Genomic DNA, 16,842 nt, shown 5'->3' with positions numbered 1-16,842 from the left:
CTGTGCCAGGAGAGGTTCAGACTGGACATACGGAAGCATTTCTTTACCAAGAGGGTGGTCAAACCCTGGAACAGGCTTCCTGGAGAGGTGGTTGATGCCCCAAGCCTGTCTGTGTTTAAAAGGCAGTCAGACAATGCCCTTAGTAAGATGCTTTAACTTCTGATGAGCCCTGAAGTGGTCAGGCAGTTGGACTAGATGATTGTTGTAGGTCTCTTCCAACAATCTCTTCTCTTCTCTTCTCTTCTCTTCTCGATTACATAATTAAAATAAAACCTGTGGCACTGAAAGCTCAATGGTGTAATGATATACAGGAACTTAACAGTAGATTTATTAGGATTCTAGAAATATTTGAGGCCATATTATCTAAAATAGTTAAAATAATAAGTTATATTAACCGACATACATTAATATGTTTGTTACTTATTCCCATGGTGATGTAATACAGTGAGGATCATTAATTCTGGGTGCTCCTTTGCTTAAGGGTGGTAAATCCTGTGCATGGTTTTGAAATTAATCATCATATTTTATTCATCACATTTTGACTTACTCGTCAGCAACCTGGATGAAGGTACAGAGCGTACCCCCAGCAAGTTCGCTGATGATACAAAACTGGGAGGAGTGGCTGATAACACCAGAAGGCTGTGCTGCGATTCAACAAGACCTGGACAGGCTGGAGAGTTGGGTGGAGAGGAACCTGATGGAGTTCAACAAGAGCAAGTGTAGGGACCTGCACCCAGGGAGGAATAACCTCACACACCGGTACAGGCTGGGGGGTGACCTGCTGGAGAACAGCTCAGTGGAGAGGGACCTGGGAGTCCTAGGGGACAAGAAGTTGCCCATGAGCCAGCAATGTGCCCTCATGGCCAAGAAGGCCAATGGTACCTTGAGGTGCATGAGGAAGAATGTGGGCAGCAGGTTCAGGGAGGTTGTCTTCCCCCTCTCCTCTGCCCTGGTGAGGCCACACCTGGAGTGCTGTGTCCAGTGCTGGGCTCTACAGTTCAAGACAGACAAAGACCTTTTGGAGAGAGTCCAGCGGAGGGCAACGAAGGTGATGAGGGGACTGGAGCATCTCCCTTATGAGGGAAGGCTGAGGGCACTGGGTCTGTTCAGCCTGGAGAAGAGAAGACTGAGACGGGTTCTTGTCAATGCTTGTAAATACCTTAAGGGTGGGTGTCAAGAGGATGTGGCCAGGCTCTTTTCATTGGTACCCAGTGACAGGTTAAGGGGCAACGGGCACAAACTGAAACTGAGGAAGTTCCACCTGAACATGAGGAAGAACTTCTGTGCTTTGAGGGTGGCAGAGCACTGGCACAGGCTACCCAGAGAGGCTGGGGGGGGTCCCTTTCTGGGTATTCAAAACCCACCTGGATGCGATCCTGTGCAACTTGCTGTAGGTGGCCCTGCTTTGGCAGAGGGTTGGACTGGGTGATCTCCAGAGGGCCCTGCCAACCCCGACCGTTCTGTGATTCTGTGAAAATTTTAGCCTTTGTCTGAGCTGCAGAATCAATGGAAAATAATAATTCAGGTAGAGTAGAGGACTGAATAGAATGTAAAGGTATTTCAGTCTATGTAAATGTAAAGGAAAATGTTCAAGTGGAGAACATGGGATGTCAGCCCCCACCAAACAGAGAAGTAATGTTGCTGTAGACCGGAGTTCATACTTTTGCCGCCCTACAAAAGGTGGCACACATCTTCCATCTACCATGTAAGGGTGATGGTGAAGAGGAGGCTGAGAGCTGGTGCCCAGTGAAGAAGCAGCTTTAGGTTATTGTAGCGGTAGTGACTCGGCATAGACATACTGCTATGCTGTTGGCTTTGTTTCCTAGCAGTGAAACCACCAGGTAGGAGGTTACCACTAGAGGGAATGGCCAGGATTAAGGCAGTTTTTTGCCATTTTGCCTTTTTCTAATAACATGTAGTTTAAGGTCTTCTCCTTTTTTATTCTTCTAGAAAAGTTGTTAATCTTGATAAAAACGACTGCAAAAAGTCATTGTGTACTAAACCGCAGAGGAGATGAATACAAAATGTCCTGGGTTTCTCTTACATGTGAAGGAGTTGCAGAATCAACTTATTTGCAGAAGCAGAGGGATGCTTTGGTCTTAGGGCAAGTGGTACCTGAGAAGGGAGTCGTTCTCAAGGACAGCATTGCCAAACCATACCCTCCTTGTTCAGGTAGCTCCCAACTGGGACACCGTTGGCACCCTCAGACCATTATTTAAGTGGAGCACTGCATTTCAGTTTTTCTGGGCTGTTCTACTCTGACTGGTTCTTTTAGCAGATTTGGGATGGTAGCAATTGTTAGGGAGTTGCTGAATCTGGTCACCTGATGGTGGGGGGATCGTGTCTCTGACTGAGATATTGGGGTTCCCCCCCCGCTGTTGTGCCTCTGGGCTTGTGGCGATGGGTGTATGGTGGGCTGAGCGCTCCCCTGGGATGGGACTGGGTGTCATTGGGGTTCCCTCACCTGCCATCCTTCCTTCATGCTCCTTCGTCTGTCTGTGGAGATGAGCTGCTTATCCCATAACCTAATAGTGACTGACAGTGGCCTTGACAGGGCTTGGGAGTAATAAATGCAGGGAATGAGCCGGTGACTGAAGTATAAACACAGTGTATCAATACTGACTAATGCAGCAGTTGCTCCAGGCTGTATATTTTTCAGTTTCATGTCCAGACGGTGTTTGGCAACAATCAGCTGGCTGATAAGCGTGTGCATGCTGGCCAGCAGCCGCTGCGTGTGTGCTGGCTGGACGGTCCGTGTGCCCTGAGCTCCAGAGGAGCCACATCAAGGGACGTCGGTTGTCCGATGGGTATTACAGGCAGTGTGGGAATGGGGGAGGAGCGCTGCTCTTCAATTAACCTGATAATGTTGTTTTGGTAAGTTTTTATAAGGTTTCTGACAGTATGGTATTTCTTCTTCTTTTTTTTTTATTCAGGTTCCTTCGGGATTCTTGTTCTTCCAGTAGTAAGTATTTCTTTCCTTTCCTCCTTCCTCAGAAAATGTTGACTCTCTGTAACCTTTCATCAGTTGGTGTTAATGAGATGATGTATTTTGTATGTGATCCTAGCTATTTTCACATTCTTAGAAGAGTGTATTTACTGACCAATAAGCCAAGGAGTTTTCAGATCGAGTGCTCTACAGCTTGTTACAAGTAATGACAGGATTTGGGAGCAGACTTCCAGCATCAGCGCAAGCTATCATAAAACTTGAACACAGAAATTTGCTTTGTGTTTTTTTTTTTGACTGGCTGGTACCTACATCTCTATTTCAGACACACCATGAGGGCTAATTAGAGCTGAAAGAATTATGCAAAACAATAATTGAGAAATATTAAAATGAAAATGTAATTATACACAGTCTTCTTAAGGATTTGGAAACGCACATTCAGTGAAAGTGCATAATAAGCTAACTAGTCAACAAAAATGTATAATATCAAATTGTGTGTTGTGTATGAATTCTGAATTTACAATCCTGGATGTTCATCTTGAAAACCCAATCCAAAGAGTTATGTATTTGTGCCAGGAAAAAAGTTTTAACAAAGCCTTTATTTTTTTAAGCATCTGTAAGTCTGAGTATCCCTAAATCCAGTGGGTTTAAATTCTGATCTCAAATAAACTGTATATGCGATGAAATAATCTGGAAATGTTTTTTTAGAGGGATAATCAATGACAATGAACAGCTCATTATGAAGACTACTAGGTTGAAATGCATCTGTACAAAGTGTAAATTAGCAAACATAGAAAATTCAGTTTAGAAAGAAAAAAGATTAAATTAACAAGTTCCTTAATATAATCTGGCCAGATCTTAAAGTATTCAGGTACCTAAAACTAGGAAAGGTGAATTCCTTCCTCTCTTGCAACTATCTGAAGTGATGAAAACCTACTCATTTTTTAATAGTAAGATGTTTTTTTCATTCATGTAGCCACGGTAGACTTCTGTTTTGTACAAAGTGTAGTTGGCTGGTAGCAGAAGGTGGGTAATGATGTTCTGATTTCAGCCGTCATCCTTTCCAGAGGAAACAGTAGCTTCCTTGTCAGAGGTGCTGGTGATGGTGGCTGATGTGTTCAGGAAAAGTATGTGAGATGGCCTTTTTCTCTCTGACGTTATGAGTGCCAAAAAGGGGATAGTAATACCATTCACTTCGGGGATGTATTGACTAAGATAAAATATTTTCACAGCAAGTTCCTGCTACCTACTGTTAAAAGCTGCCTTGCTTATATTTGAGTTGAGAAACAACCCTTTAGAGAAAGAGTTGGTGGGGCTGAGCTAAATACTTACTGTTATTGTGGCAGTGACCTTCTGGAAGTGTTGCACGAGTGCAGTTTCTGTTAGCATCGATATGTGAACCAGAAGGCGGGTTGCTTTGCACCTCAGCTGTCCTCATACACTGCTGTGGCAATGCAAACTTCGTTGCCTCTGGCTTTTACATCAAGGAAGGTACAACAGGCAGTTTTGTCGCCATGTTGCAGGAAGGAAAGATCTTTTGAAATATAAAAAGTATAAAAATCAAGGGAGAAACCCATGGTATCTATCATTATTCATGACAGGGAAAAGACACAGAAAAAGATGTGAGGTCTCTAAATGGCATTTACAGACTTTTAAAGAAGAAATCAAAGACAATCTTTGCAAATATATTAAAATAATGCTCTAAGAGCCCAATTCACTGCTATGATGAGACAAAACAAGCTTATTTTCCCCTCATCTTGATTTTGAATGTTTATAATGTTTCCTGGACTTGTAGGGAATCCTGTCTGCTTTTTAGGGAATACACTTTCTTTAATAAGTGGTAATATTCATAAATGAATTAATTTTGAGGTAATGTTTGACAAATGCCGTAACTGAGGCTGTTGCTCCTATTTAATAGATTCCAGAATACTTGGCATGGAATTTGGAGAGTGTTGAAATATGTGAATCATATGTTCTTGGCAATGTGTATACAAAAACCTGCAGTTGAAAAAAATGCAGAATCCTTTTCAGTGCGGAGCTTTGCACCTAAAATTTAGTTAGAGAAGTCCAGATTTTAAAGGGGGAATCTCTTCTTTCTCTGTCATCGTATGCCTGCTCATGGGTGAAAAAGAGAGCCTGTTTATTTTTCCCCTTCCTAATCTTTTTTTCCTGACTTGTTTTTAAAAACAGAAAGTCAACAGAGAGAGTTGAAATTGTAGTTGATTCCTCTTTCTAGGTAAACACACAGAGAAGGAAACATGTTCGATACAGACATTTGCATCTATCTCATTTGTCACCCTGTGACATTTTTCCCTGTTTGGGAATTTCCGTTACTTCACTGTGCGCTCTTAAAATGAGTTTTGACAGCACGACAGCCTTTCATTATAGAGCTTGGTAGGATACTTTTGAAGTGCTGTGCCTGGTGAGTTAACAGCTGCAATTTTCATTACCAGTGCAAGAGGAGTGCTTCATTTCCATATGTTATGCTGAAAAATGCAAGCCTGTCTGTTTTAGTTGTCTTGACTTCAGAGGTTTTACTCCTGATTTACTGCTGTAACTGCAAACAGAAGCATGTGACTCCTAAGCTTTTTAGCAGGGCTACTTGTTGGAATAAGCTGTGTGTTGTGTTAAAACCCTTTTCGTTCTTCAAAGAGACACTCCGAAACAGATGGTGGTACAGAAGCCAACATCTGGGCTGGGATGTCCCTGGAGTCGTTAGTTGTCTGTGTAGGCTCTTCTTGAGGTGAAATTCCCGTGTCCTGCAGCAGCTCTGCTTCAAGCATTTTGACCCATGTGTCTGGGATTCCTCCCATGTAGCTTTAGGAGATGAACTAATGCATCTGAGTTACGAGCTCTAGATTTCCTCTGTCCAGTGGAGAGACAGAGAGAGAGACCTGTGCATGGTTATTCTGATCTTATGTGGTTTAAATTTCCCTGCCAGTGATATCTGTCTGTGTTTATGGCCAGCACTGAAGGAACCTTCACTGTCTATCCTCAATAAGTTAACCATATAAAATGTCTCTTCTTTTAGTCCTTAATGTTTGGGGAAGAATAGTTATTTTACTTTCTAGATGAGTCACAATATGTGCTGTAATTATGACTCATTAGACTGAAATGAGACATAATCAGTGAGGTTTCTGTTGAAAAAGAGCAGCTCACCTCATGAGATCTTCATTCTGAATTTGATTTTTCTACCCCATATAACATGAAGATAAAGCTCGTAAAAAGAAGTGCAAGATTTCCTTACTCTCCTGCTCATCTTGCCCACATACAGCTTCATCAGCTCTTTTATTTTTGGAGAATTCATTAGCAAAAATTGATGAAGTCAGAAAAATATCAGCCCCCCAAATCAAATCCAAGAAATTTCTAAAGAACTGTGAAAAGAGAGAGAGCAATGTATGTGTGTGTGTGAGTCTGTGAATGGCATATGAATACATAGATACTTGCATTGTTGAAAACTTGATTATTACTGAAAATTTGATGTGAATATGTTGACAAGATGCTTCTGCTAACATGTTTTCAGGTAATTGTTGAAATGACACTTAAAAGCCCTGAAAACCTCTTTCTCTTTTTGAGAATTTACAGAAGTTGACAGGTTCAGGAATATGTCAGATCTTTATGTCAAATGTTTTTGGTATAAGAATATCTTCAAGATTATTTTGGATAGTTAACAGAGAGTCACTGTTTTCTTTTTAGCTGCCTTTGAACAGTGCTTCTGGGGATTATGAATTACTGGTGGAAGGCCATGCTGATGGCCGGCGCATCTTCTCTAACCGTACCAGCTTGATGTACATGTCAAAGAGCATCTCCGTATTCATCCAGACGGATAAATCTATGTATAAACCGGGACAAGATGTGATGTTTCGGATTGTCACTGTCTATCCTGATCTCAGACCTTACAAAGCATCTCTGAATATATTTATCCGAGTAAGTATCCACAGGCACCTAGTTATACATTGGAATTTGTTGTATGTTCCAACTTTATGTGACAAATAAAGATCATATGTATTGCTACGTAAATCTTGCTAGCAAGACCACTCGCATTTAACATGCAGCCTGACCTTTCTCCTAGGACCCTCGGAAGAAGTTGATTCAGCAGTGGTTGATGGAGGAGGGTGATTTGGGCGTAGTTTCCAAAAAATTTCAGCTGTCAGTGAACCCTCCGCTAGGAGACTGGTCCATAGAGGTGGAAGTGAACGTGAGTATTAACCTTGCCAAATCACAGAGAGATTTAATTTCTCCTGATAGATACGAATAAAATTGTGTTTACTTTGGTGAAGTGAAACCAGAATTAAGCATGGACCATGAGATGAGGAAACCCTTCCCTCATGGCAAACCCATGATGTTATGCAAACCTCACAAGATTTTCAGTAGTACATGGTTTTGTAAGAAAAGATTTTTAAAAAAGCATACATGTTTTATCCTAAGGTCTGTGTTTTGATTCTAAAATACAAATGTTATTTAAAAAGTGAGACTTTTTAATATCAATTCAAAAGAAAGATCTTATGGAGTACTAATTTTTTTTTTTTTTTAAGTGAAATGCCCTTACATTTATTTTGTAAGCAAATATACAGAAATTCATTGTGCCCTGCTGTGCAGCCCATCACTGTCTCAAGGGGTGTGGAGTCAAAGACTGTTTACAAATCTCTGCCTAGTTTCAGGAGTGTTTCAGCAATGCACAATGACTGAGCAGTTACTGAGAAAAAAATAACCATGAGAAATAGAAAGGATGAACAGTAAAGCAGAACTATTGCATAACAAAACTGGTATGATCTATTTTGCATGTTGCTATTGATAATAGTTCTATCAGTCCAATCCTTTGGGCTGTGCACTCCTCATGCACTGTGAAGTATGTTGCAAAAATAGGTGGAAGTTTAACTGTTCAAAACTCTGTGTGTCAGGTTTATTCAGCCTGCTTTAAATGCCTGTAATTTGGGAATAGCATTTCCGACTTGACTTGCAGTGGCCGTTCGGAGACATTCAGCAAGTACAAACAGGACTGCTTAATGTTCCATGATGAGGGAGATGATGGGGTAGAAGACACAAAAACTGACGTGATTGTGTATTACCTGGCAGTAATATTTACCATTACCAGTTATATGCTTGATAGATTTCTATAGGCTGAGGTAGGTGAGGGTGGTGCTCAAGTGAGTGTCAGAACTGGATTTTTCAAACACGCGCTCATATGGGTGTGGAGTTGTTACTATTGTCTTTGATGGGAAAAATGTTTTAAGTTGTTCCTGCCCTTGTCCCTGTGCTCGGCCACTCCTTCCCATCCCTGCGCTGCTGTTCAATACCTTCTCAGTCACGCTGAGGCAGCTGTAGAATGGCTGAGATCTAACGTACTCCGGGGAAGTGACCCAGATTGAAATGCATCTCTGTGTTTTTCTTTGCCTAACCCAGACCAGTTCACTGATCTGGTTGACAGCGCAGCCCCGCTCACAGCTGCATAGGTCCTTTTCAGGAGGTGGGGAAGTGTGGTTCAGACATGGGAACAAAAGCTGGTGACAGTGGTGGGCTCCTTCAACAGCTCGCTTGCCAAGTGGAAAAGTGTTTGTGAAATTTTGCTTGGGGTTTCTGTGAAGTCTCAAGGAATCCTGAAGTCAGGAGGACACTGCTGAAGGAGCTGCAGCGCTGGTTTCAGGATCTGAATATAAGTGCCACTCCCTCCTGAGACAAAACCAAAACGAAAAGGAAAAAAATAATTGTAAAGTTGAAAGAAAAATGCCTCATAGATTCATCTGGGCTAATGAAACAGCTGTGAGAAAACAGACAAGTGAAGTGAAGTCTTAGTAGACTGTAGTTGATGGTACTCTAAATTGTAGCCATTTAGTACTACTACAGAGGGTTAATGAGCCTGGAAAACGTATGACAGGGTGGGAATGTCTCTCAAGTCATGAGTAACAAGGAGAAAGTAAACAAGGAACATTTTGTTCACTGTCTCTTCCAGTACATAGCTAGAGAGAATCAGGTGAAAGAGGTAAAGAACAATTTCAAAATAATTAAAACAGCATAAGTGAACTGTAGAGCACAGCACTGGCGGGTGTTGTGAATACTGGAAACTCAGGTAGGATCAAAAAATGTCTGGACAAATACACAGCAGTACACTCCATTACAAAACGTTAACTGGAAAGCCCTGAGGCTTGAACTGATGCAGTGTCACTGCTGGCCACCCTGGTCGATGCAGTTCTCTAGGTGTTGAACCTTGGCTGCTGCCAGACTGGACATTGGCTTTCGTGTTAGATCTACCAGGGTGCAACCTTTCCTAGGTTGTCTTTATCATATTTTCATCTCATTTTCCCTACTATTAAATTTTTAAAACGTAGGTTTTTAGCATATTGTGTTTGGTTCTTAATAGAGCTCTGAATGCTTCAGCAGCATGAAGAGTATCCACGGGCAGGGATAATGCTCATCACTCTAGGACACCTTCCTCTGTTCAGCATTGTTACAGGAGACAAATCAAGGTGGAAAGTACTGGACAATGCTTTTGGTACATTTAACAATGTGCTCTCTTGGGAAAAGATAAACTTGGGCAGAGCAGAAGTGAGATTATTTTTTTCATTGACAGAGGAAATGGTTAATATTTAAGAAACACTGCATTTAATAAGTGGAAAAAAGAGGAACTAGGAGATAGAGAGCAATATGTGTGAAAGTCTGAACTCTTGCGTATTTGTATGAAATGTAAAGATCCCAAGGAAAACTTGATGGTTAATAAAAGTATGAAAGAGTTTTTAAAGTTTGCTAGAAACACAAGAAATTCCAGTGATGGTAGAGCCCAATAACATGAGGAAACAGTAATTATGTGGCAGAAATGGAAACATTTAATAGGGATGATAGTTCTGAGTGGCTAAGTGAATCTCAGTGTGGGGAGGTTTTGAAAGACCGTCAGAAGATGGGTGTCATTAACCAAAAAGAGTAAGTGAGGTAACATAAGAAACTATAGACCTGTCGTCTGGCATGAGAAAAACAATGACAAAGGTGATTTGGGAGTCCACTGATAAAGAATTAAATTCTGTAAGGCTATTATGGATTTGGTTAATATGGTAGATTTACTGATGTAACAGATTTTTTGTAAAGGCTTTTCATTGTACAAAATCCTAATGGAAAACAGCAATGTATGTAAAGTCTGTCAGAGAAGGGTGAATTGATTTTGGGGCAATTGACACTCACCCAGGTTGTTTCTAGTATGAACTGATGGCAGAGTTTGCAGATGGAGATGGGGAAGAAAGCTCCGGGGTGGGAGACTGCAGAAGTCCCATCTGTTGACTGTATATCAAGAGATCAAATGAATCAATGGATTTATTGATTACAGTCTGAGAGTGCTGTTACAGGTTTTAAAATGCTTTTTAATCTAGTGGAGAAAAGCATAATGTGAACCAACTAATAGAAATTTAAGCCAGACAAATTCTCTTTGGCATATATATGTCTTTCATCAATGAGACTCTTAATCACTGGGAGTGAGGGTTTCTCTATTAACCTGTTTTAGCATCAGGAATGGTTGGTTTTTTGGAAGATGCATTGTAATAATTGATTGCTGGAGTCGGTGAATACTAGGGTAACCAGACTTGGGATAAAAGGAGGCCAGGCTAAACAGCTCCTTCTGACATTAAAGTCTTCGAATTGAAAATTAAAATAGAGGAGAAGAACAGTATATCATATAAAAAGAAAGTTGTAGGCTTTGAAGTCCAGAAAAACCTGGCTGTTCTTACAATGCTTACCCTGTGGGAATAAAACGACAACTCCAAACCCCACGCATAGAAATTTGTTGTTTACTTTCAGTCTCCTTTTCATCCATCATTCACACCTGCTCTGCTTTAATCTTCAATTTCGATGTTGAATATAACAACAAGGCAATATGCATTATTTCTGTAGCATGTGCCTACACAGCATCTTAGATTGGATAAGGCTGTCATATACAGAGTATATTAAATAACGATTGCAATATTCACACTTTTACACTAGGTCTGTCTAGTGGGTTGTCTCTCAGACTGTTATTTTTCTGTTAGCATGTTGATACCATTGGATTAATGAAACCTTCAAGAAACCTTGCAGAATAAAGGAAAGGAACTTTTCTGATGGGAGACTCTTTTTGATTCTCTTGGTTACAAGTGAGCTTATGCACTGAAATACAAGGTCATATGGCATGGGATTCAGTTTGAGATTTAAAACGTGTGGATGTCTTTATGTAGGTGATGTGGTGGAGATTTAGCTGGTGTTCAGTGAAAGTTAGTGGGTGACCCAAATCACTCTGAGTGGATATTCCTAGCTATTGCCTGGATATTCTTCGCTGTTCTGCTGTTCAAGGGAGGTATGGGTTTTTTTCTGTGTCATACATAAAGTTGCATAGATTCACCCATCCTTTCCTGATAACAGAGATAGCAGTAAATCCAAGTTCTCAGTAAAGGAATGCTTAGTATATGTCTGACATTTTTAATAGATATGCTTACCTGTCCTTAACTAGTACTGCTAGCCTTGGGTCCACATGGCATCTAGAGCCGCTTATGGATCTACTCAAGGGTTTAGGAAGATCTTCAGCTGGCAAACCCAGGCTGATCTCCACATGACTTAGCCATCCTGATGCCATGACCTGAACTTTCTAGTTAAATAGTCAGCTGTTCAGCCTTTCCATCTCTTTTTAAAGAGGTTTTCCTCTTTAAAGAGTGTTGTTAAGTCAGTAAATAACATTTCCCTTCTAGTGGTTACAGATCAGTTCCCAAATGTACTGAGTTTGGATTCCTGGAAGTACTGCCTCTGAATCCTGTTTTAAATCAGGTTCTGGCTGCTTGCTGGTATTAAACATCCTGTAGTACTTTTAATAAGAGTTCAGGTGTTAGTACAGCTGTTCCAAGAAAACTCAAGACAGAATAATTACAGTCTGGTTCCCAAGTCTCCACCTTGTATTTTAGTTGGATATCTTATATTTCCTGTTGTGGAGCCTGTTGCTGAAAGGCTTTTAGTTGCTGAGGTTTAGTAGTAGGCATCTCTGACCAGAAGTTGTTCGTGGTTATAAAGCATTTTGTAATCTAATTGTGGAAGTCATTGTTTGGAAATTTGTGATCAAATATTGAAGACTAGTAATATTTCAGGTGCAACGAGGGCTTTCTAAAATATTTTTGAAGAGTATTACAGTTTTTTAAAAACTTCAGCTATAAAGCAACTTTCAAAATCAACTGGGATCTATTATATACTTTACACTTTGAATTTTTTAATTTTTGAGGTTTTATGTATGTTACAGTGTATCCACAGTGAATTCTGTGATGTTTTACTGCTAGGTTGGCTACAGATTTCACATTTGATTCATTGAGTTTGAAGTTATATATATCATTACTTAAAAAAAGTGTTACCTCACTTCAAAATCAGACTGTGCATAAAACCTTTGAAATCCGCTATGTATTCAGGAGTTTGCAAATGAGCACTGATATTTAACCAGGATCTGATAGTGTGAATACTGGTGACATTGGTGGGGCTCCACTTAGTTTCTGGAGACTGTGCTGATGGATTTGAACAGAAGTTTGAGACTTCATACAGAGTTTTATTTCAGGGTTTATTTCCTGCATGTGAAAGTAAAGCACGGAAGTGATCATAAAATGCTTCTGTTAATTCTGTCCAGATAAAAGTCTGTTTTATTTAGCTGCAAAGCAGAAGTGGAGGAGTGTTTGTGACAGGGACCGTGAGACAGCGATGTGGCCGCAGGGATACAGCTGGTGCCAGCACTGCGCTTTTTCAGGGCAAAGCCCTGAGACCACACCCAGAGTCTTTCTTGATGCTATAACTTGTGACGCACATAAATGTTAGAAACAAATACAAAAATGGACCTAGACCAGATTAATTTCAGGGACTTTCGATTGCCAAAGAAGAAGAAAAAATTTGGGGGGAACAATTCCTGTGATCTCATTTGTTGAATTAGACCCAAATAACTACAAACAGGACTGGTTATCACAGCAGAGTAAAATCTGGGCTGTAATTGTTAGTGATTCTTAGATGTCAGGATCCACACTATCTAAGGTTCAACTGCAGAAAGGCTCCATCATCCTCACGATCTCAAAATACTTACATGGATCTCTTTTTGGCACTGTTTTCTTAATACTCTGGGCAACGTGCACAGGATGTAGTAGATGTTTTGCAGTTTAAGAAGTGCTGATTTAGAGCAAAATGCTAATAGTCTGGAAGAGTGAGTGTGTTTGAGAAGCAGCAGAAGGCATGGAAGACAAAAGCTGTACTAAAAGAAAGCAGCTCTGGAAACAAGTGGAATAGGCATGGTGCTGTTTTCCTATCTTAAAAAAAAACCCAAACCAAACACCCCAAACTCGCTTGCATTCTATAGATAAATAACTGCTTATCTCAAAAGCCATCACTCCTGGAAGCTGGTTTCACAGCTTCTACTCCAAAATATTTGAACAATATTTGCCAGAGAGGTGGCCCTGCCCTGGGGTACTAAAATGATCCCGGGTGGTTGAAGTGCTGTTACTTGTCCTATTCCAAACCAGATTGGCTGAAGAGTGTGTGTCAGTGGGAAATCTGGCTTGGTGTTCAAATCATCAAGGTGACCAACCAGGGTCTTTTCCTTTCTGTGCACTGTGAAGGACGGCTTACTTTCTGTCATAAAGGTTGTCATTTTAAAGAAGGTGCAGCCAAGAGTGCTAGTCTCACGTTAATCTCTATTTTCTACTGCTTACAGTTCTCTCAGCTTTTAACTAATTTTTTTTTTCTACTTCTAAGGTAACGTGAAACAAAATCTCATTTTCAAGGGAGATGCTTTTTTATCCTGCCAGCTGGGGTAACGTTCTGTTAATGGTTTGCTTAACAGCAAGGGTGACATATATATGCTTAACATTGCAAATAAAAGATGTGCAGAGAACCAGACATGAGATAAATTCACTACAGGTCATTTTCCTAACATACCTGTTCCTAAGATTACCTGAAAGTAATTTGATTGTGGACTGCATGTCAGTGCTGGAGCATTTTATGTTGTAAGGATTCTGATCTGTCCAAATGTTGTAAAAATGGCAGATTCTGCATATATCTTTTCAAACCTACAAATATAAATATGGCAGTTATTTTAGTGATCAGTGACTTAATCGTGAAATTGATAGCAATCTGATGTACTTTGATAGAAATCTTTTGCTAGGAAAAGTGTAAATATAGAGATACAAGGGGCTTGGTCTGTGATACCTGATTTGCAAAGTCGTTGCTCAGGTAAGAAGGATCAGTTATAATTGTTTCCAGCTTGGATCCTGGTCCTAGGGTTTTTCCCGCAGGAGTTCTCAGTTTATTCTCTCTTCCCACAGACACTCATTCCCATCTGACGTATCTTGATGCTACCTGACAATTGGTTATCCATATTCAGTCTCCATTGCCCCACATTTCAAACCATGTTCACTGAGATACTGCAGCACATGTGGTAATTTGTAGTGGTGTCACTGCTTTCGGGAATAATCCAAGTAATCAGACTTCTGAACTCCACATCAACATAACCTTATCATGCAATTGAGCAGCAGCTGGTGATACTAACCTTTCAAAACAGTCACCTCCTAGTGACTGACTGTTGTCTTTCTTGATCTTTACCCTATGTTCCAGAAGACTCTTAAGCGAAGAGGCAAAATAGGCTTTCAAAAGGAGCCTCTCCCTGTCCTTTGGGAAGTGGAGACTCCTTTGGTTTCTCAGCCCATTCTTCCAGCCCAGCTGAGCTCAGATTTTCCTCTTGGAAAGTCATTGCTCCAGTGTAATCCCTGTGTCAAGCAGATCAGCTGAGACTCAGAGCTCCAGTTCTAGGTGCTGCTGGTAAATCACCTCATGCCATTTCCCTGCCGATGGCAGCTTTTGGTATGATGCTGTAAAAAATAATTGAACAAGGGTTATATGTCTGCAGGCAAATGACGTACATGCTTGGTTAGAATGATAGAATCATTTAGGTTGGAAAGGACCTTAAAGATCATCGAGTCCAACCCTTAACCTAGCACTGCCAAGCCCACCACTAAATCCTGTCCCTAAGCACCACACCTACACGTCTTTTAAATACCTCCAGGGATGGTGACTTCAGCACTTCCCGGGGCAGAGCCTGTTCCAATGCCTGACAACCCTTTCAGTGAAGAAATCCTTCCCAGTGTCTGATCTAAACCTCTCCTGGTACAACTTGAATTACTTGCACTTTTAGCAAGGAAGAACAATCGAGTAAGACAACAAAAAGCAAAATTTATGTGGCTGACTGCTGTGACTTTTTGGTCAACTGTCATTGTACTGAAGAATAAAAATAGCTACTGAATTTTTAATGTTCAGAGAGTGGGGAAAAAAAAAATTTAAAATTAATTTCCCAATGATGTGCCATATATGGCCTGCTGTGCCACATCTCAAAGATATGTCAGAATATGCTTTCAGATACCTTTCTGAGGAAAATTAGGAAATAAGTGAAAAAAATAGAAAAATAGGAAAATAGAAGAGAACACAAGTAACAATATATTGTATAAGTGTTTATTTCTTCCATTGATTTTTAACTAACAAACAAGACAGGAAGATATAACCCAAGATTATCTCTACTGAAGTAACTATGCACTGTAGACTGTAACAAAATTTTAACTACCTTTTGAATAAATGAAGAACCTTAAGGTTATATATGCTTTTGAAATGGTCTTGTCCTCTAGATGGACACTGTTGGAGCTGCTCTTTAGAGATACTTGAGTTAATTTTAAATGAGCTAGTAAAGATTCTGCTGGTAGGTCAATCATGTTTCATCATGATGACTGTGAGTACTTATGTTAGGTAGTTTTATGCTAGCTAGCTTGGATATTTGTTTTTTTATACAGAAACCAGGCATACGTAGATGTCTGCAGATCGGAAGCTCCATAAAGTCTTGATTATATATACTTACAGTCTGCTGGATGTGAGCTTCTGTGACCTTCTATGGTGCAGATACGTACTACTGATTCCTACAGGAGCTCAATAACAGGAGCTGGTAGTGGTTGAACCATAATTTAAAATCATATAATGTCAGAAGTTATAATTTAACTTGAATATGGGTGGGATTGTGTTAAACTTGCTAATCTAACCACAATTGTATGTGTTTTCTCATATGATTTTTTTTTTCAATAGGGTCAAGTTCATTATCAAAGTTTTAAAGTGATGGAATATGGTAAGTGTTACTTCAGGGCATTTAGTAGTGACGAAAATTGATAATTGATTCTCCATTAATTTATACTAACTTCTGTTGGCTGGCACGAATCATAGAATCGTTTAGATAGGAAAAGACATTTGAGATCAAGTCCAACCGTTAGCCTAGCATTGCCAAGTCCACCACTAAACCATGTCCCTAAGCACTGCATCTACATGTCTTTTAAATACCTCCAGGGATGGGGACTCCACCACTTCCCTGGGCAGCCTGTTCTAATGCTTGATAACCCTTTTGGTGAAGAAATTTTTCCTAATATCCAATCTAAACCTCCCCTGGCACAACTTGAGGCCATTTCCCCTTGTCCTATTGCTTGTTACTTGGGAAAAGAGACCAACCCCCAACCCACTACACCCTCCTTTCAGGTCATTGCAGAGAGCGATCAGGTCTCCCCTCAACCTCTTCTCCAGACTAAACACCCCCAGCTCCCTCAGCTGCTCCCCATCAGACTTGTGCTCCAATCTTTTCACCACCTTTGTTGCCCTTCTCTGGACTCGCTCCAGCACCTCAAGGGCTTTCTGGTAGTGAGGGGCCCAAAACTGAACACAGCACTCAAGGTGTGGCCTCACCAGTGGCCAGTACAGGGGAACGATCACTGCCCTCATCCTTCTGGCCACACTATTCCTGATACAAGCCAGAATTCCATTGGCCTTCTTGGCCACCTGGGCACACTGTTGGCTCATGTTCAGCCGGCTGTCGACCAACACCCCCAGGTCCTTTTTTGCTGGGCAGCTTT

General features: G+C 40.7%; 1 protein-coding gene across 1 annotated transcript in view; it reads left to right on the top strand.

Annotated features, from left to right (window-relative positions):
• Positions 1-859: 859 nt before the first annotated feature.
• CD109 (CD109 molecule) overlaps positions 860-16,842 on the top strand; it is a 65,500-nt gene continuing 49,517 nt past the window's right edge. Inside the window, 6 exon segments of the mRNA XM_009707830.1 lie at positions 860-878; positions 1,951-2,172; positions 2,934-2,962; positions 6,641-6,871; positions 7,017-7,142; positions 16,031-16,070. Coding sequence (XP_009706132.1) covers positions 860-878; positions 1,951-2,172; positions 2,934-2,962; positions 6,641-6,871; positions 7,017-7,142; positions 16,031-16,070 — 667 coding nt within the window.

This window comes from Cariama cristata, unplaced genomic scaffold (genome assembly GCF_000690535.1).
Source record: "Cariama cristata isolate BGI_N322 unplaced genomic scaffold, ASM69053v1 scaffold1219, whole genome shotgun sequence".
In the NCBI taxonomy this organism is placed as follows: domain Eukaryota; kingdom Metazoa; phylum Chordata; class Aves; order Cariamiformes; family Cariamidae; genus Cariama; species Cariama cristata.
This window is presented reverse-complemented; position numbering and strand designations above follow the sequence as displayed.